The 22,079-nt window shown below is 42.3% G+C and overlaps 1 protein-coding gene across 4 annotated transcripts in view; it reads right to left on the minus strand.

Annotated features, from left to right (window-relative positions):
* Positions 1-380: 380 nt before the first annotated feature.
* The window catches only part of LOC110528538 (potassium voltage-gated channel subfamily KQT member 2-like), a 58,930-nt gene continuing 37,231 nt past the window's right edge, over positions 381-22,079 (minus strand). Inside the window, exons 9-16 of one of the 4 annotated variants that reach the window (XM_036984113.1) lie at positions 18,156-18,224; positions 17,828-17,857; positions 16,233-16,501; positions 6,620-6,728; positions 6,045-6,176; positions 5,440-5,535; positions 3,117-3,240; positions 381-3,011 (exon numbers count right to left, since the gene is read on the minus strand). In XM_036984113.1, the coding sequence (XP_036840008.1) occupies positions 2,262-3,011; positions 3,117-3,240; positions 5,440-5,535; positions 6,045-6,176; positions 6,620-6,728; positions 16,233-16,501; positions 17,828-17,857; positions 18,156-18,224 (1,579 nt within the window). In that variant the 3' untranslated portion in view covers positions 381-2,261. Of the gene's footprint in view, positions 3,012-3,116; positions 3,241-5,439; positions 5,536-6,044; positions 6,177-6,619; positions 6,729-13,819; positions 14,873-16,232; positions 16,502-17,827; positions 17,858-18,155; positions 18,228-22,079 lie in introns of those variants that run through there. The other 3 variants (XM_021610654.2, XM_021610655.2, XM_036984112.1) reach the window with 3 other exon arrangements.

Raw genomic sequence — 22,079 nt, forward strand, 5'->3', positions numbered from 1 at the left:
TTGGCCTATTGGGACTATAATTTGTTTTTCAACAGGACAATGACTCAACACACCTCCTGGCTGTGTAAGGACTATTTGACCAAGAAGGAGAGTGATGGAATGCTGCATCAGATGACCTGGCCTCCATAATCACCCAACCTCAACCCAATTGAGATGGTTTGGCATGAGTTGGACCGCAGAGTGAAGGAAAAGCTGGCAACAAGTGCTCAGTAAATGTGGGAACTCCTTCAAGACTGTTGGAAAAGCATTCCAGGTGAAGCTGGTTGAGAGAATGCCAAGAGTGTGCAAAGCTGTCATCAAGGCAAAGGGTGGCTATTTGAAGAATCTCAAATATTAAATATGTTTTGATTTGTTTAACACTTTTTTGGTTACTACATGATTCCATGTGTGTTATTTCATAGTTGTTATGTCTTTACTATTGTTCTACAATGTAGAAAATAGTTTGTATTTTTAAACCTTGAATGAGTAGGTGTTCCAAAACTTTTGACCGGTAGTGTACGTCCGTACATGATTTTTCCTTTGAAAATACAACAATGAAACATTACACAACAAATCCATTTGAAACATAATTACCCAAATTATTGCAGCATTAATGGCCTTTTCAAAGGATAACACAGTTTGTTGAATGTCCCCATGTTGGCTCACATGAAATATCATGTCAAAGTGTGTTCAGCAGTGAGAAGCCTGTCCTGTGCAGCATTGGGAAGGAAGCCTGTCTTGTGTTCAGCAGTGGGAAGCCTGTCTTGTGTTCAGCAGTGTGAATGAAGCCTCTCCTGTGTTCATCAGCCTGTCCTCTATTCAGCAGTGGGAAGCTTGTTCTGTGTCCAGCAGTGTGACGTCTGTCCTGTGTGAAGCAGTGTGACGTCTGTCCTGTGTTCCTCAGTGGGAAGTGAGGCAGGCCTGCCTGAATATTTCATTACAATTTTTATCATCTTGAAATTATATTTTATACCAACAAAATATCAAACCTTCCATCTAACTATAGCTGTTGTAATTTTACATTAGTGAAGTATGTTAATGTTTTCAGTTGAGTATCATGTCATTGATCTAGCTGTTAAGTGTTAGTGCATTTGAATAATTGATTCTTAGAAAAACTTTTTTTAGCAAAAATTAATCAAAATTAAAAGCTGTGCAAGGCAAATGCAAGGCATTTGTGCCTAAGTTGCTTCTATAATTCTTACAGGAAATAAATAAACACATCTAAATGATTTGATATATACAAATCAATAAAATACATCTTTACAGATCATATAAAGACTAAACCAAATGTACCTCTACCCATAGAAAGCATCTTTGTGGATATCACAAATGCAATATTGTGGGTATTGAATAGAATATGTACAATATCTTTAGTAAGTAGTGTGATGTAAATACCATCCGTGTTTTTGTACAACAACCACAACAGAATAGTGCACATAGAACTGGTTATCACGTCCCTTTATCCCATAGGACTTATGGACACGAGCCATAATGCTGATAATATTACATTCCTTTGAAATATATGTGTTTAGTTGATCAACCATAATGCAAAACATGTCCTCTGTTGTCCACTGTAAATAATAAGTCATTTGGGATAGAAATACAATACATTTTAGATTCATTGGGAATCTCTTGTGCCACGTATCAAAAACAAAGAGATACAGCAAAAGAACATGAATGTCATAATTTAGATCAAATTCAAGTATATTTTATATAATTATTTTTGTCATTTAGGAGACACTCTTATCTAGAGCAACATACAATAGTGAGTGCATACATTTCCACGTTCGTTCGTATTGATGCCCTGTGGGAATTGAACCCACAACCCTGGCACAGCAAGTGCTGTGCTCTACCAGCTGAGCCACACTGGACCTGTTTCTTCTGTGTGATAACTCTTTAACCATCTCAATCATAATATAGAAGGTTGGCAATTAATCTGCATTCCATTCCAGGGTCAGATATTTTTTTAAATCACTGGCAAACTTAACCTTGATGAGTGTGTGAATACATGAGAACAAATGTGTGTGCTGTAAGTCAAGTTGCTGCAAACCTTCCGAGTATGAAAAACTACAGGCGCTTTCTCAGTAAAACTGCTGGAGTGTGGTCTGATAAACCTTTTCTCTCACTCTACGTTGCAGTCATTTAAGAGGAGCTGGATGACTCTGCTCTCACATGTACCATTGGTGGTAGCAGCAGGCTCACACCCAGCATATCGGCCTCTCAGCTCTGAACTCCAAGGCAGAGTCACCATGGCCCCATTTATACGAGGTTCCAATTTTGGCCTACTTGGATCCTGACCACCCTCGGTCCCCGTAAGCGCCTTCCCCGGTGGCCGAGTTGGGTGAGGGGGCGCAGAGGTCGGAGTCAGTGTCGGACTCACCTTCTGCGATGTAGGGCCTTACCTTGGCGCAGCGGGCTACGCCACTGAAATAGCTGTTGTTCAGGAAGTCCAGGTTCTCCTTGGACTGGGAGATGCTGAAGCCACTGAAGGAGCGCTCCAGCTCCTCGTGGTCCACTGAGGGGATAGAGATGGACGTGTCGCTGTCTGGCTTGCCCTCTCTATCCCCCTCGCCACTGCCTCCACCTCCTCCACCACCACCTCCTCCACCACCGCTGTTGCGGTGGGATCCCCGATTGCTCCCGTTGTGGCCTCCAGAGGAGCGCTCGTGGGCCGGCGGAGGAGGGATACGGACCAAGGAGTGATCACCTACAGGAGAGGGTAAGTTGCCTTGGCTAGGCTGGTGGAACTCGCTGACGTTGTGCTGCTGCCAGGAGGTGGAGGGTGGGCAGTGGACCCCCGGGCCGGAGCAGGATGGCGGTGGGTCAAAGTTCTTCTGTCCGATAGAGCTGTTGGATCGGATGATCTTGGTGATGGAGCCACTCTTCTCCATGTGGTCCACAGGGCTGTGGTAGGGCGGTGCTGGTTCGGGCTCCTTGGACCCAAAGTAGGCGTCCGTCTCCGACTGGGAGATGCCCATGCGCTGGATGTAGATGTTCACCAAGAAGTCCAGCTTCCTTTCCATTGACATGACCTGCTCAGAAGGGAAGACACCATGGTGTGATGGACAGTTGGAAAGCCCAAGTGAAACAAAGGTATACAATGAATACTGCCATCACCAGATAACAGTATACCTTACCTGTTTCTCCATTTTCCCTAGGCGCCCCATCATGCTTGTGTCCTCTTCAACCCCACTGTCAGTGGTTCCTTTGGGACGGTCTTTATCTGTGATTGGAGTACCTCGACCAACAATCTGGTCAACTCTACCGATTCAAAACACAAACAGGTGACGTCTGTCTAGTATCAAGCCAATAGAGTTGAAGAAAACCTACTTGAAATTGACACCTTATATCACCTTAAAAATGTATACCACAACAAAACAAAAACACTTACAGTACTATATTCTACTCTAAAATAATCGCTGACCTTCAACTCAGGTCCACGGTATAACAAGTGGAAGTGTATAATCTGACAATATCTGATCCTACTGCAAGAGGTAGAGGACTGCAGGTGTTGAGAGGAGAGTGCCACATACTCGGGTACAGCTCTCGCCTTCCTAGCGCTGAGCACAGTGGGAGTCAGACAGGCTCATGCATGGGATGGCATGGCATAACATGTATTACAGCGTGTTCAGACAACGGATAAGTGGAGCAGGAGTAGTAGGAGGAGGAGGAGGACCTAGGTAGGGCCTTGGAGGATGCAGGGTTAGTTTTCTTTATTTCAACTACTCATCAGTGCCATTCATGGGCTCTTGAACCCCAGCAAGACAATACAGAAACACGTTACTTCAAGTTGAGGTTATAACGAAGGTCTTAAAAACCCTTGGAAGTTTCTAGAGATGGTAGGTTGCCATACATGGTCTGCTTCATAACATTGTTAAGCCAGTTGCCAAAGTGTACGGCAAGTTGTCATGACACGGGTTCTATGACTGCTAAGGTTCTGTAGGTATACTGAAAGGTTCTGTAGGCATTATGAGAGGTGCTGTAGGCATTATGAGAGGTTCTGTAATCATTATGAAAGGTTCTGTAATCATTATGAAAGGTTCTGTAGGCATTATGAAAGGTTCTGTTGGCATTATGAAAGCTTTGAGTAAAGTGTTAATCAAATGTGTACACTAAAAGTGGAGGTTGATTCAAGTAAAGTTTCACTGAAAAAATTGCTTGGACATATTGGATCAGCTAAAGCACCATGAACCTTGTAAAAACCATCCACAACATCTACACTAGCTTTAACTCTGACTGAGGCCTACTTATACAGATGTAGGATCTTCATTTGATCACCCTGTTGCAGGATACATTTTCTGCAATGCAGGATATTTAAAACTTGTATTGTTTTAAGGTTTAAAAAGGCTTCTGAAGTTTTTAATTTCTACTTGAAATGTCAGGCTTGATTTTCCCTTAGGATAAATGTATCAACCCCTACAAAAATGTCTAACTATAATCCACATAATATTTCACATTTCCTGTTGCTGTAGAATGATTTTCCTGCTGTAGCAAAGGCTCAAATTAAGATCCTACATCTGAAAGAGGGTTAGCAATGAACTACCATTTTAAACATCTGAATAAGAGAGAAATATCCTCAGTATAAAAATATTATTCATAGAACTGTTTCATAGTCAGGTAAAACATGCTCACCAATTTCCCAACCATCCCAGGCGGCCAAGATTAGAAAACTATGCAAACTTCTGAAATGGACTTTGTTTTTATTTGATTTGATTTTGTGCATCGTGTGGCATGCTTCAATACGCCCCATGTCAACATGCATCCGAAACCAGAGAATAAACTATACTGTTCATAGTCGCCTCATAGGTCATAAGGAGTAGCTGTATCTTATTATTTTGATGTATAAGCTCTTCATTGTCAATGTATTGCAAGCCATTCAGCTCAACACTTTTTTTGTTCGGCTACTTGACTTGAATACTTACCTACAGTATATGAGCTCCTTCTATGTCCTACGGGAGCATTTACCATATTCTTAACTATTGGATAAACCAAGTTAGTCTTCTTTAACTTTTATTCTACTTGTATTAATTCTCTAGTAAAATCATTGCAGTATAGGGCAAGAAAAATGAGAAGAAACAAAATGACACGTGTTATACTGTATGTGAATACAATGTATATACTATCTATTCAACCGATTACAATGTATATACTATCTATTCAACCGATTACAATGTATATACTATCTATTCAACCGATTACAATGTATATACTATCTATTCAACCGATTAGCACTCAAAGAGAATATGAGTCAATGAGTTTCAGTAGTTCTTTACTGAGAATAACTCATTAATTGCTGCTTGCGGTAAGATATTTGCCACTTTGATAAAGTCACTCCTCTTTATAGACACAGCTCGTCACATACAGTAGGCCGAGTCAAAGAATGGTTTCCGCTGCGTGTCAACAGAATGGATAAGGAACTCAGGAGAATCTCTTGACGAGAGAGAGGCAGTCTGGGCTAACCTAGGAGAGTATTTGGGTGACTCTTTGGGTCCATCAGATGAATACTTCTTATGGCGTGGAGTTGAGGGTCCATGGGGACCAACAATCATATCTATCCTGGCAAAGTGAATAGAGAAGACACCAGCACAATGCAGGATGAAGGCGCAACACTGACGAGTCCGACAAGCGCACATGAAATTAACGAAACCAAAACAACAGAACCAGGAGACGAAAGACAAGGACAAATATGATTTTCCAAAAGGATGTTTTTTCATTTGGTAAAATAATCACAGACTACAGCTGTATGATATGACAGTGAAGCCATCATTTAAAAAAATAGTGAGGAGATTTTGATATGAACATTTTTCTGTTATAAGTAGGAATATATTTACATATAGTGGGGCAAAAAAGTATTTAGTCAACCACCAATTGTGCAAGTTCTCCCACTTAAAAATATGAGAGAGGCCTGTAATTTTCATCATAGGTACACTTCAACTATGACAGACAAAATGAGAAAAAAAAATCCTGAAAATTACATTGTAGGATTTTTAATTAATTTATTTGCAAATTATGGTGGAAAATAAGTATTTGGAGCGAGAGAGAAGGAGAGAGGGAGGGTATCTTGCCTGGACTGGAGGTTTTTGATGCGGGCCAGCATGTCCAAGTGGCCGGCTGAATACTGCTCTATGACGTCCATCACGTCGTACGGCCTCAGGCTCTCTTTGAACTTCCTCTTGGAGACCATGAACCTCATAATGCTGATGAAGGGAGAGATGTTTTAGATATGGACACAACCTCAAGGGGACATTTCATAGATGTTTGATCGTTCTACTAGGGTTGGGGGGAATTATGTGGGGCATGAGACATCTTAATGAACTTTATACATGTCTGTATAACAGCGTATTCTAGTGCTGGTCTAAACAATAATACAGATCAAATGAGAGATTGAGTTTGTGACCTGACTAGGATTGTAAAATTACAGTAATGTCTTTAACGTTCCCAAACTCCCAGAAATCCCAGTTAAAAGATTCCCAGAAATCCCAGTTGAAAGATTCCCAGAAATCCCAGTTGAAAGATTCCCAGAATCAGGAGTGAATAAGCTGGAAATATAGACCTGGGAATTTTGGAAAAGTTACAGATATTTTGCAACACTAGAACTGAGCCAGACCCACTCTGAAAGACAACACTTGTCTTGGCTTACCAAATGGCCCTGATGGAGACCTTGAGTCCGGGAGTTAAGTCCTGAGGGACAAACTCACAGTGGCAGCTCTTATTGTCGTCCGCTATGTCCTCACCAGGGAGGCTGGCTTCTACGAAACACAACAAGCACATGACAGCTCCGGTGTTAGTGTGTTCCTGTGGGATGGAAACGCTGAGCTGTCATCTGCACTCTCATTCCATCTTTTAGGATGTCAGTCTGCATGGAACCAAGCGAAGGCAAGGCACGGCCATTAACTTGCACAGCCCAGGGTTACAGTGTGGGATTGGGAGCCGGGTCGAATCGAGGGCAGGTTAATGGCAGTGTCGGTTCATCTCATTGGCCAATGCAGGATAAGTTAAAGGAAAGGGGAGGGCATAGTGGTACCAGTTAGAGGTTAAGGGGTTCATCTTACTACTGTGGCCCAAAAATATAAATGTGTGGCGTGCCGTGCCGAAGCCAGTGTGCTCTTGTCTGAAGCTACGCTAGAAGCTAGCATCCTCAGCAGGACAGGCCTCTGCAGTGTGCTCTTGTCTGAAGCTACGCTAGAAGCTAGCATCCTCAGCAGGACAGGCCTCTGCAGTGTGCTCTTGTCTGAAGCTACGCTAGAAGCTAGCATCCTCAGCAGGACAGGCCTCTGCAGTGTGCTCTTGTCTGAAGCTACGCTAGAAGCTAGCATCCTCAGCAGGACAGGCCTCTGCAATGTGCTCTTGTCTGAAGCTACGCTAGAAGCTAGCATCCTCAGCAGGACAGGCCTCTGCAGTGTGCTCTTGTCTGAAGTTACGCTAGAAGCTAGCATCCTCAGCAGGACAGGCCTCTGCAGTGTGCTCTTGTCTGAAGCTACGCTAGAAGCTAGCATCCTCAGCAGGACAGGCCTCTGCAGTGTGCTCTTGTCTGAAGCTACGCTAGAAGCTAGCATCCTCAGCAGGACAGGCCTCTGCAGTGTGCTCTTGTCTGAAGCTACGCTAGAAGCTAGCATCCTCAGCAGGACAGGCCTCTGCAGTGTGCTCTTGTCTGAAGCTACGCTAGAAGCTAGCATCCTCAGCAGGACAGGCCTCTGCAGTGTGCTCTTGTCTGAAGCTACGCTAGAAGCTAGCATCCTCAGCAGGACAGGCCTCTGCAGTGGACCACAGCCTAGTCAATCAGCAGTTTGAGACAGTCAAGTTCTAGGTGTACAGATGCAGGATCTTAATTTGATAACTTTTGTTGCTGAGAATTTTCCTGCACAGCAGGAAATGCACACTTATAGTATATTTGAGGTTTAAAAAGGCTTTGAAAGTTTGTAATTTCCACTTTAAAATGTCTAACGAAAAATCAACCCCTACAAAAAATGTCCATGACTTGTAATTCCATTTCCTGTTGCTGCAGGATTATGTTCCTGCCGTTGCAATCTGCCTCAAATGAAGATCCTACATCTGGTCTATACAGAGAAAGTTGTTTAAGGTGTTTCAATCTGCAGAATGCAATATGACAGAAGGGGGGGACTATGTATCTACAGTGCAAAACATGGATGCTCAATAAGCAGTTATATTCAAGCTATAGCAGGACAGCTAACTCTGTGATCAAATGATCTTGCTATATCTTCAACTAAACTAATAGTGAAAACAGTGCGCCAGTATAACATTGTAAACTGTCCGCACTGTATATCATTCATTATAATTAGCATAGAATATTTCTGATACTCCTTTCTGTATCAAACTTTTTTATGTGCGGCTGAGTCACTACACTTACTGGTCTTTTGACTTGGAAGTCGGAGGCAGAGGAGTGTGGATCTTTGCTTGTGCAGTCACACATTTCACTTTCAATTATTGTAATGAATTAGTTTTCTATTTTGGGGCTCTGAAAGGCCAGACTCAAGTTGGCAATTTACCAAGGTTCAGACTGCACTTGTGAAAGGGCTGAGAAAATCGCTCCCTCTATAATTCATTGTTGGTGCTGTATTTGAGAGAGTACACAGTAGACTTCTCACTTTTTAAGACCATAATGGTTTTATGGTGTGTCAGTGGCTTTGTTATTCTTCGGGAAGTATTTAGACCCCTTGACTTTTTTCACATTTTGTTAAGTTACAGCTTTTATTCTAAAATGGATTAATTCCTCAGCAATCTACATTTCAATACCCCATAATAACAAAGCGAAAACTGGTTTTTAGAAATTTTAGCAAATGTATAACCATTTCAAAACAGAAATACCTTTTTCACATAAGCATCCAGACCCTTTACTATGAGACTCAAAATTGAGCTCAGGTGCATCCTGTTTCCATTGATCATCCTTGAGATGTTTCTACAACTTGATTGGAGTCCACTGGTGGTAAATGCAATTGGTTGGACATGATTTGGAACAGCACACACCTGTCTATACAAGGTCCCACAGTTGACAGTGCCATGTCTGAGAAAAAACAAAGCCACGAGGTCGAAGGAATTGTCCATAGAGCCCCGAGACAGGATTGTGTCGAGGCACAGATCTGGGGAAGGATACCAAAAAATGTCTGCAGAGTTGAAGGTCCCCAAGAACACAGCGGCCTCCATCATTCTTAAATGTAAGAAGTTTGAAACCACCAAGACTCATCCTAGAGCTGGTCTCTTGGTCAAACTGAGCAATCGTGGGAGAAGGACCTTGGTCTGGGAGGTGACCGAGAACCTTATGGTCACTCTGACAAAGCTCTAGAGTTCCTCTGTGGAGATGGGAGAACCTTCCAGAAGGACAACCATCTCTGCAGCACTCCACTAATCAGGCCTTTATGGTAGTGGCTAGACGAAAGCCACTCCTCAGTAAAAGGCACATGACAGCCCGCTTGAGGTTTGCCAAAAAGGCATCTAAAGACTGACTATGAGTAACAAGATTCTCTGGTCTGATGAAACCAAGGTTGAAATCTTTGGCCTGAATGCCAAGCGTCACGTCTAGAGGAAACCTGGCACCATCCCTACGGTGAAGCATTATGGTGGCAGCATCATGCTGTGGAGATGTTTTCAGCGGCAGGGACTGGGAGACTAGTCAGGATCGAGGGAGAGATGAACTGGGCAAAGTACAGAGAGATCCTTGATGAAAACCTGCTCCAGAGCACTCAGGACCTCAGACTGTGGCGAAGGTTCACCTTGCAACAGGACAACAACCCTAAGCACACAGCCAAGTCAACACAGGAGTGGCTTCGGGACAAGTCTCTGAATGTCTTTGAGTGGCCCAGCCAGAGCCCGGACTTGAACCTGACCGAACATCTCTAGAGAGACCTGAAAATAGCTGTGCAGCAACGTTCCCCATCCAACCTGAAAGAGCTTGAGAGGATCTGCAGAGAAGAATGGGAGAAACTCCCCAAATACAGGTGTGTCAAGCTTGTAGCGTCATACCCAAGAAAACTCAGTTCTGTAATCGCTGCTAAAGGTGCTTCAACAAGTACTGAGTGAAGGGTCTGAATACTTATGTAAATGTAATGTTTCAGTTTTTTATTTTAATAAATTAGCAAAATTGTCTAAAAACCTGTTTTCGCTTTGTCATTATGGGGTAGTGTGTGTAATTTGATGATGAAAAAAATAAATGTAATACATTTTAGATTAAGGCTGTAACATAACAAAATGTGGAAAAAGTCAACGGGTCTGAATACTTTCCAAAGGCACTGTATCTAGTATAATCAAATACTAAATGTCTGTGTGAACTCAGAACTCAATAAATATAAAGCAGATATCTGTATTGACAACAAAAAAAGTGAGCTTGAACTTGCCTTATGAAGGTGTGAATATTTTTTGGTCACAGCATTGACCTATCCCAGTTTCACTCCAACAGCCAAAAACATTGTGCTCTTAATGCCAACTAAACAACAGATCCATGAAAATGCAACACATCTTCCCCAACATGGCTTCCATTTTAAGGGGAGGGAGGAGAACAAGTGTCACTGTTCTGTAGTGCTGTGTTTAAGGGCCCTTAGTAGGCGCCAAAGGCTGACTGACTCTGTGAGATTGGATGGTTTCCTTCATGCAGGTTAGAATGAGCAGCGGCAGCCATTTTGAGTTGAGTGCATGGCTTTGGGCTGTTGCTTCGAGTTGGAGTGGTCTATTATGGAAATGACGGGACCCGCCCACTACTGTGCTCATGGAATGGGTCTAAGAGCTGGGCATGCATTCTATTGCTTATATCATATAAACAGTAGGTTCTATTGGTTTTGATCTGATGGACATCCCCTAGCAGACACAGGGGGGTTTCTTACTGATTAACCCCTCAATTGCTGCAAAGGAGGTGGAGAGGAGGAGGAAAAGACAATTCATTAAAGCTGGTTAAATAGTGTGTGCGTGTGTGTGTGTGTGTGTGTGGTGGGGGGGGGGGGGGGGGGGGGGTAATGCACAAAAACAGGCTTATTAGGAAATGAAATAGAATATGATGATGTAATAGAACCAGAGGGCAGTGGTGATATTCAGTTGTGTCAGTGGGTATCTTGTCATGTATTACACAACCTCTCTGAAGGTACAATGCAGGACTGTGGGGTTATTTCCAGATCTGCATTGTGAAGCAGAGGCGTGATAAAGTCAAAATGATGTGAACCCCTTAAATGTAGTTAGGTACAGTAATTCGTGGAATTGACTGAAGAAGGACTGTAGCAATAAGAAGCTTGATTCCACACTAGGACTGGGAGATTAGGAGATTAGACTGTATTATTTGCTCCATTTATTACAAACGGGCTGGGAAGAACATTTGGAAATAATTGAAATTGCAAATGCGTGCTAGAAATATGGTTGGTAAAATACCTCCAAGCATGTGGATAATAAGACGTTTTTACTCATAGTAACCTCTTAATTATTGTACATTGTTGCTGTATTGTACCTTCAGGAGACGAAAATACAATTTCCACTCAAATTCAGTATCTAAATAGGAACTGATAAATATGGAGGCAAATTCTTGTCATCAAGTAAACTAACCATTGTGGTTTAGTGCATTCAAATAACTTTACATATGTTTTAACTGTTCAACATTTACATTATTTATGCTTTAACATCAAGAAAAAATATACTATTTCAGGACCATGAGATCAGCCTGATTAAATGATCCATTTTGGGAAACCAACAATTCAATTGAGGTGCTACTTTCATCATGTTGGTTTCATCCATATTGTGATGTCTTAATTAAGCAGTGGGCATAGACATTTACATAATTAGAAAAGAGAGGAGCACTGCTTATCTCCATAATATGGGGATATACATTTTTTGAGGGGGTTTATCTCTGATCTCTGAAAAATGATAATTTGGCATTCATTGAACATTCAACATTATCCAACAACCAATCATTTAAAAAGAGGATTCATAGAAAACATGCTTTTATGAATACTGAATATCTCAATTAAAATAATGCAACGACTTTGGTACCAATTCCTACAAATAACCTCTTCATAATGCATTATAAGCACATCTATTGTGCCTATACTTCAAAAGGGTTTAAAAATGCATTATGAATAGTGTATTCATAGAAAGTGTTACCAAGATTGTCATACTAGTTGCATTCACTTATTGTACTGCAAAATTGTAAAAGGGCATGTTATGATAAAATGGTAATTTGACAGAAAAAAAAAACTCTACACTGTCATGCAGCAAACAGTGACAGTGCTGTGCAAATCTGCATTGTATGTACAATAAGCTAGCTAGCAAACTCAATCAAAATGTCACTCTCTGAAAATCAGGTTAAGCTATGACTACACATGAGCATGGCCCAACTGATACAGTAGCAGAATGAAGCTACAGCAGCCATTCTAAAAAATCTGCTATCTTTTTCAGCACTATATGAATTGGTATATATCTGTCTGATTTTGAGCTCATTCCATTGCTCACGTGACAAGATGTGAGATATTGTACCATAGTCGAACGGTGCCAAATAAGTAGATGAATGTCTTCCCCCAAAGGATGGATCATTCTAATGTCACATACTTGAACATTTTATGTGCGTAGTGGTAGATATGATAAAAAATAAATACTTTATCTCAAAACTGCACTATTTAACATGTAAGAATGTAGGATCTCTGGTTTTAAAAAGGGATTCAAATTGAAAAACTGGGCAGTGGAAATCAGTAAATGCAGCATCATAGTGCCTTCATAAGGCTGCCATAGGAACGGCATAGGGCTGCCATAGGAACGGCATAGGGCTGCCATAGGAACGGCATAGGGCTGCCATAGGAACGGCATAAGGCTGCCATAGGAACGGCATAGGGCTGCCATAGGAACGGCATAAGGCTGCCATAGGAACGGCATAGGGCTGCCATAGGAACGGCATAAGGCTGCCATAGGAACGGCATAGGGCTGCCATAGGAATGGCATAAGGCTGCCATAGGAACGGCATAGGGCTGCCATAGGAACGGCATAAGGCTGCCATAGGAACGGCATAAGGCTGCCATAGGAACGGCATAGGGCTGCCATAGGAACGGCATAGGGCTGCCATAGGAACGGCATAGGGCTGCCATAGGAACGGCATAAGGCTGCCATAGGAACGGCATAGGGCTGCCATAGGAATGGCATAAGGCTGCCATAGGAACGGCATAGGGCTGCCATAGGAACAGCATAAGGCTGCCATAGGAACGGCATAAGGCTGCCATAGGAACGGCATAAGGCTGCCATAGGAACGGCATAAGGCTGCCATAGGAACGGCATAAGGCTGCCATAGGAACGGCATAAGGCTGCCATAGGAACGGCATAAGGCTGCCATAGGAACGGCATAAGGCTGCCATAGGAACGGCATAAGGCTGCCATAGGAACGGCATAAGGCTGCCATAGGAACGGCATAAGGCTGCCATAGGAACGGCATAAGGCTGCCATAGGAACGGCATAAGGCTGCCATAAGAACGGCAAAAGGCTGCCATAGGAACGGCATAAGGCTGCCATAGGAACGGCATAAGGCTGCCATAGGAACGGCATAAGGCCTGCTACAGTATACCGTAACATGCAAGCCAAGTGGCATTATGAAGTGGTGAAACTTACAATCAGATTTAAATGTCGTACAGTTCTTGCTTTGTAACAGTGTTATGTCACTTCGCTTAACCATAGTGACATATCATGACAGGTTTTATGTCATAATTTTATATCACTATGATTTATGTCATGATCATGCTATAGATGCATTATATCAAGTATTATTTTTTGTTAGCCTGGGAATCCAAACTGAAGCCTGGGAATCCAAATGGAAGAGCTCTGTTTTCCCAGGCTAATAATTTGCATGACATAACAGACATATCAACAGATGTCGGTAACAGTCATCATCATAAACTGACATAGATTGTTATAGCTTGTTACTGGGTTTAATATGCTCTCTTAAGCATGCTATTAATTGATTGCTGCAATTGAGACCAATAATTTGGCCACATTTATAATCTAATGGCATGAGACTAATCAATGAGAGACTGATATGCACACTAATTTTACTCCATAGAATTACTTTAGTAAATAGTTTTAACCAAAATGTATATAAAATGTATATTAAATATTGTCTAATTTTGACAGATTTAGATCTGGTTGATCACTATAACTGATGTGTGAAATCAGATTTGGGCCGATTTCATGTCCAAATCATCTTAAAGTTACTTCATTAAGCTACACAATCAATTTGACACCTTGGGAGGATTTGGACAAGAAACTCAAGCAGGCATCTCATTAGTATTCAAAATACATGGTTTTATGATGTTTAATGATGAAAACAAAAGTCAATCAAACAGCAAACATGAAGGTGATGCCATTGCCAGGAAAAATAAATCCATGTTATCTTACACTATACAGCATGTTTACCTCTTTACAGCTATTTACAAAATGGAACAAAGATGAAGGGCTGGTTTCTCAGACACAGATTAAGCCTTGTTCTGGATTTAAAAACACTTTCAACTTTCGGATGGGTTGGCCCTGACCTTGGCCCCTCTGGCCCTGGCTGCCTTGTCCACTGGGGGCCCTGGCTGCCTTGTCCACTGGGGGCCCTGGCTGCCTTGTCCACTGGGGGCCCTGGCTGCCTTGTCCACTGGGGGCCCTGGCTGCCTTGTCCACTGGGGGCCCTGGGGGGATCCTTTCCATTGAGCGTACTTTTTTGTCCAGAACTAGGCTTCTGTGTCTGGGGAACCAGCCCAAAAAGCATACCAAACCAAAAACTAAATATGATTGCAACATGAGCTCTTGTGTACATTAGGCAATGAGTCCCTCTATATTTGCTTATCGGTGTGTTGATCATGGGTGGTGTAACAACCCTCTCCATTTGCCTGACCTGGGGAGCTCTTCTGTCTGAATTCTTCATCCTGCATCTCAATCAGCACTTTAGCACAGCGTCAAACAGAGAAACGAAAGGGAATCGATGAGGATTGGGTATTGCCAATCACGCATCAAATGCATATTTTCTGTCAAGGTACAGAGAAAACACCATCAAGAGCAACAACTGCATCAGTACAGACACACTACACAGACAGGATATGTTTAACATAAATACCTCATGTAGCTCAAACATATGCTGTCATGCTGTTAAGTTCATGGTAAATATCTACTATTAATTAGGAGTATCACTTTAACACCTAAATATAATTTAGAGGTGGTCACTATACCAATACTATATATTGAGTGTACAAAACATTAAGAACACCTGCTCTTTCCATGACAGACTGACCAGATGAATCCAGGTGAAAACTATGATCCTTGATTTATGTCACTTGTTAAAATTATTAATTAAATCCACTTCAATCAGTGTAGATGAAGGGAATGAGACAGTTTAAAGACCGATTTTTAAGCCTTTGGATAATTGAGACATGGATTGTGTGTGTGTGCCATTTAGAAGGTGAATGGGTAAGACAAAATATTTATGTGCCTTTGAACGCGGTATGGGTTGTAGGTGCCAGGTGCACCGGTTTGAGTGTGTCAAGAACTGCAACGTTGCTGGGTCTTTCATCTATCCAACTTAACACAACTGTGGGAAGCATTAGAGTCAACATGGGCCTGCATCCCTGTGGATGCTTTCGACACCTTGTAGAGTCCATGCCCCGACAAATTGAGGCTGTTCTGAGAGTGCAACTCAATATTAGTACGGTGTTTCTAATGTTTTGTACACTTATACTGCAAATAGGATCGTTATAAGACATGTTATGAACTCATGAGTTCGACATGAAACTGTTTTATAGAGCTATATCGAGGAAAGTGGTTATAGCGCTGGTCATTATCAGTTCAGATGTTTGTTATAACTTGCCATAGAGTCATGGAGCTAACAAAACCCTTATGCTAGCATCAAGTAGCATTATCACAACTGCTGTAACTGTGATGTCTAACTTTATATCTATCAACTACATCAGCAGACAATAATCACCACACTGTGCCTTTCTCTAATTGTACTCTCCGAAGTTGGTTTCAAATGAACCAAACAGCAAGGAAACGTAGATTCTACAGACAATAGAGAGCAAAGTATCACACCTGGGAAAAAGAGGCACAATAGATACAGTACATAATACAGCAGTAATATTCGTACCATCTGAACACTCACATCACAACAAACCCATTTCCAAGATGGCCGGCTCGGATGACAATGCAACACTAAAGCAATGAAGAACAACACATCATTCAAAAGCTAGACTGAATTCAACATATCAAGTACCTCAGAAACACATTGTGTAAAGACAGTAAGATACTCCTACCTTCTGAATTTTGGCGCGAGGCAGCTCCCTTGATGCGGAAGGCCTGACGCGCCCGGCTGCGCTCTCCGAAGCTCCAGCTCTTGGGCACTTTGCTAGGGCTGTCTTCGTTGCTGTTGTCTCCACTAGGGGACCGGCGGATGGGTTGGCCCTGACCTTGGCCCCCCTGGCCCTGGCTGCCTTGTCCACTGGGGCCCTGGGGGGAACCTTTCCCTTTGGTCCCCGAACTCCGGGGACTGGAAAACACACGCTCCTTCAGGCTGACCTTCTGACTGGAAGGGGTCAGAGGGTCAAGAGATGTTGAAAGGAGTTATGTCCTATGATTACAACTTGAGCAGTACGAGTCTGTGTTTTTCTGTATAATCATGCAAATCCTCATTTATCTAATTTACCTATATGCAGTTATGGTAAGCAGATACTATTGATGTCACAGTTGTAAGTGGTTAACTACTTGTTTACGATGTTTTGGTATTGCATCCAAGTGAATATTGTCAGTGGAGTATCATCACTAGGATAGTAAATAATAACAACATTTTTCACTAACACTCCTCATTTTGTTGAGCTTGTCTAAAACACTAACACAAACACACAATCCTGTCTTTTTCTCATTCATGAGCTTAACATATCTGTGGCCATATGACTGAATCACCTGAGTAAGCACGTGCACGACTTATGTACACGGTCACGTGCACTACCTATGAGCATGTGCACTACCTATGAGAATGGTTACATGCACTACCTATGAGAATGTGCACTACCTATGAGAATGGTCACGTGCACTACCTATGAGCATGGTCACATGCACTACCTATGAGCATGGTCACATGCACTACCTATGAGAACGTGCACTACCTATGAGCATGGTCACATGCACTACCTATGAGAACGTGCACTACCTATGAGCATGGTCACATGCACTACCTATGAGAACGTGCACTACCTATGAGCATGGTCACATGCACTACCTATGAGAACGTGCATTACCTATGAGCATGGTCACGTGCACTACCTATGAGCACATGCACTACCTATGAGCATGGTCACATGCACTACCTTTGAGAACGTGCACTACCTATGAGCACATGCACTACCTATGAGAATGGTTACATGCACTACCTATGAGAATGTGCACTACCTATGAGCATGGTCACATGCACTACCTATGAGAATGTGCACTACCTATGAACATGGCCAGGAGTCCATCAGAGGACAGGGTCAGGGCACATAAATAATGTTCTCATTGATGTCACGCCATCATGGATCATTAGTTAGTAATTAGACGGGTAAATATGAGTGTAAGTAGGTTGGCCTCTGTGTTGTTGTCTGTGACCTTGGTTGCATACCAAATGGCACCCTATTCCCTATGTAGTACACTTTTAAGTAGTGCACTAAAATAGGGAATAGGGTGCTATTTGGGATGCATTCCATGTATAGAAAGCAGTTGGTCACCTTGGTGGTAATAAGACATGGGCTGGTACTATCAACGTTGGTGACTGTTTTGAACAGTCTTCCCGTTTAGTGTCCACGTTGGAACCAACTGGAAATTTGGGTTGCAGATTTATTTTTACATCGTTGTGAAATAATGTTTTGAAACTGACCTTGGGGAGGGCTCCGGTTGGGATTCCTTTCTGTTTGGTCAGGAAACACAAAGTCTCTCACACACACACACACACACACACACACACACACACAGACACACAGACACACAGACACACGTCAATAGTCTGTCAATCTCAAGCAAAACTCTGATAGCATTGATGCTATATTTTCCCTAATGTTTCATATTGTTATGAAGACATATTGCATCTTAGGAGGTGATGAATTCATATTGTTATGAAGACATATTGCATCTTAGGAGGTGATGATTCATATTGTTATGAAGACATATTGCATCTTAGGAGGTGATGAATTCCTATTGTTTCTGACCTGAATGACAGTCCCGACTTGCTCTTCAGGTTTCTCAGGAGATCCAGTTGATTCAGCGGCGGGATCAGTCTACTTAGAAAAACAAGACTTGTCGTGTTACAGGGAAGCAAAAAAAAGCGTACCACAGCTTCACTTCATAGATTGCAGTCAACATGGGCCAGCATCCATGTGGAACACTTTCCACACATTGTAGAGTCCCATGCCCTGATGAATTTAGGCTAATCTGAGGGCAAAATAGGGGTGAAATCCAATATTATAGGAAGGTGTTCCTAATGTTTTATACACTCAGTATATATGATTCAGGATGCAATTAGTGCCATCTATGGGTAGTAGGCTATATATTTCCTCTTTATTTTGTGTGTCTCCCTCTCCTTACCAAAAGCTTGAATTCTGGGGGATGTTTTCAATTGCCTTGTAACCAGAACTAAGATGGCATTTTCATTTCATAGTTCGAATGCAGATAAGATAATATGTGACACAATATAAAAAACTGCAATAACAATAACTATCCAATTCGGTAATCTTCCAACATTTTATAATAGATGCTTGTTTTCCGTAATGTTCTGTTCAATTATAATTCACTGTTGACCTACGGCCTTTGCATCCAATTTGACCCCTCAACTTTCAAAGTAGCCTGTTGTTCCATATGAGACATCACACAGCACACTTGGATTAATCCAAGACTTGCCGTATCCAATGGAAACCTTTTCTGCAGATGAAGTAAAAAATAAAATAAAAAACAGTCTCTTGGCCCTGAGCCCACCATGCGACAACCAGATATGGCCCGCCCCGTTTGCTTTTATCCCTTCCTCTATCAATCAATACTCAATCTCAAGTCAGACATCTAGACATCTAAGAGGTATACTACAAATCAGGATCAATGAGTTAGCCAGCTAACTTGGATAAACAACAAAAAATATCTATAGATTTTCAGGTTCAAAAGCTAAACTAAAGTGTTTTTGAATGTTGACTCAATTAGACCATGCACATTTCAAGCTTATTTTTCAACAAAAAAAGCAATGTTATTTGAGAATATTTTTGACAAGTTAGCTAACTCATTGATCCTGCTTTGTAGTATATCCGTCTGGCATAGTAAATTCACATAAATAATAACTCAACACAAACAGTATGCTTAGGCAGCATGTTAATGTCACCAAATTGTTACAAACCAACAGAAATTGTGAACCATATCTCATCCAAATTGAACTTGAAACTTGTCACCCGATGTGTGTGTGTGTGTGGGTGTTATCGGGGTGAGAAGAAATGGAATATCATTTCACTGGCATGGTGTGGTGCGCTCCATAAAGTTTCCTCTCCGACATCAAAGCAGGAAAGGCCAGGCATCAATCAAACGTTTTAGGCGGACATCAAAGCAGGAAAGGCCAGGCATCAATCAAACGTTTTAGGTGGATATCAAACAGCTTGCATTGCCAGACCCTGACGATGGTAAAACCTGCTATAGCACCCAGCTAATACTGAGCAATATGTCCAAGAGGGAACTGATACCAGTTATACCCCAACATGGGATTGGAGCTGTGGTTTCACATATTCCAAAGATGTCCGTCCAAATGTCCATCCAAATAAAGTAGGTAAAATTTGCATCTCATAAATTATACATTTTCACAATTTGCATAAAGACTAGAACGAAAAGCAAGTATGCAACAGTAAAATGTAGTAATGTTTTTGATTATTGGGGATAAAACAGATTTATAATTAGTCTCAGATGGTTGGTGTTGATGTTTTCTGGGTCGTATTTTTGCAATAAAAACAAGAGTTTCAGATAGTTCAGATAAACCGAAACAGGGAGAGACTGTATGAATCTGTTCGGTTCCTAGTGAGTACCCTAGTACTACAGCCAAGCAGGACTTTGGAAAATCACACCGTATAAGAGCGGACATAAAAAGCCACATCTGTCACCATGAAGTGCTTTGAAAAGTTGGTCATGGCTCACATAAACACCATCATCCCAGAAACTCCAGACCCACTCCAATTTGCATACCGCCCCAACATATCCACAGATGATGCAGTCTCTATTGCACTCCACACTGCCCTTTCCCACCTGGACAGAAGGTGCACCTATATGAGAGTGCTGTTCATTGACTACAGCTCAGCGTTCAGCACCATGGTGCCCTCAAAGCTAATCAATGAGCTAGGGACCCTGGAACTGAACACCTCCCTCCAACTGGATCCTGGACTTCATGAAGGGTCGCCCCCAGGTGGTAAGGGTAGGTAACAACACATCCGCCACACTGATCCTCAATACAGGGGCCCCTCAACGGTGCGTGCTCGACCCCCTCCTGTACTCCCTGTTCACTCAAGACTGCACGGCCAGGCATGACTCCAACACCATCATTAAATTTGCAGATGACACAACAGTGGTAGGCCTGATCACCGACAACAACGAGACAGCCTATAGGGAGGAGGTCAGAGACCTGGCCATGTGATGCCAGAATAACAACCTATCCCACAATGTGATCAAGACAAAGGAGATGATTGTGGACTACAGGAAAAAGAGGACCGAGCACTCCCCCATTCTAATCGACGCGGCTGCAGTGGAGCAGGTTGAGAGTTCCTTGGTGTCCACATCATCAACAAACTAACATGGTCCAAGCACACCATGTCAGTTGTGAAGCAGGCACGACAAAACCTATTACCCCTCAGGAGACTGAAAAGATTTGCCATGGGTCCTCAGATCCTCAAAAGGTTCTACAGCTGCACCATCGAGAGCATTGGTTGTATCACTGCCTGGTATGGCAACTGCTCGGCCTCCGACTGCAAGGAACTACAGAGGGTAATGTGAAAGGCCCATTACATCACTGAGGCCAAGCTTCCTGCCATCCAGGACCTCTATAACAGGCGGTGATAAAGGAAGGCCCTGAAAATTGTCAAAGACTCCAGCCACCCTAGTCATAGACTGGTCTCTCTGCTACCACACGGCAAGTGTTAGCAAAGCGCCAAGTCTAGGTCCAAGAGGCTTCTAAAACAGCTTCTACCCTCAAGCCATAAGACTCCTGAACATCTAGTCAAATGGCTACCTAGACTATTCACATTGCCCCGCCCCTCTCCACACCACTGCCACTCTCTGTTGACATCTATGCATAGTCACTTCAATAACTCTACCTACATGTACATACTACCTCCACTAACCGGTGCCCCCGCACACTGACTCTGTACCGGGCACCCCCCTGTATAAATGTTTTACTGCTCCTCTTTAATTACTTGTTACATTTAGCTCTTGTGATTATCTGTATTTTTTGAAACTGCACTGTCGGTTAGGGGCTCGTAAGTAAGCATTTCAATGTAAGTAATTCACCTGTTGTATTAGGCGCATGTGACTAATACGATTTGATTCATTTCATGTTTGCTAATGTCATCGTCATTATACAATCCAACTCTGTCTGTCAACACATGATCTCGTGGGGTGAAGTGAGCCTGTGCACAGTTTTTCCTCCCTAAGCAAACACAAAGACTAGACTACAATAAACCTTCACAGATTTCCTTCAGACTTACATCATACATCTCTATAATAACTATACCATCGTTTCTAAACGAATCCACGTGGTAAAATGTAATGTCCTCTGTGCTTCCGTTGTTAGAGCACAGCGCCACGACACGAACAGCACTCGCTGTTGTTAGCCACTTAGGATAAAAAGTATATGGCTTTTATTATTATAATGAAGTAAATGTCTATTAGCTTAGACTGTGAATCCATCTGGCCCTTAGCCTCTATCAGGTAACTGCCAAAGTAAAGGACACACTTGAGTAAATGAAGGATACAAAGTATATTGAAACCAGGTGCTAGAACACAGGTGTGGTTCCTGAGTTAATTAAGCAATTAAAAAATATTATTTTGGTTACCATGGCTAGAAGAAGAGATCTGTGACTTAAAGTGACTTAAAAAAAAATATATATATTTCACTTTTA

The sequence above is a fragment of the Oncorhynchus mykiss genome, chromosome 7 (genome assembly GCF_013265735.2).
Source record: "Oncorhynchus mykiss isolate Arlee chromosome 7, USDA_OmykA_1.1, whole genome shotgun sequence".
NCBI lineage: Eukaryota > Metazoa > Chordata > Actinopteri > Salmoniformes > Salmonidae > Oncorhynchus > Oncorhynchus mykiss.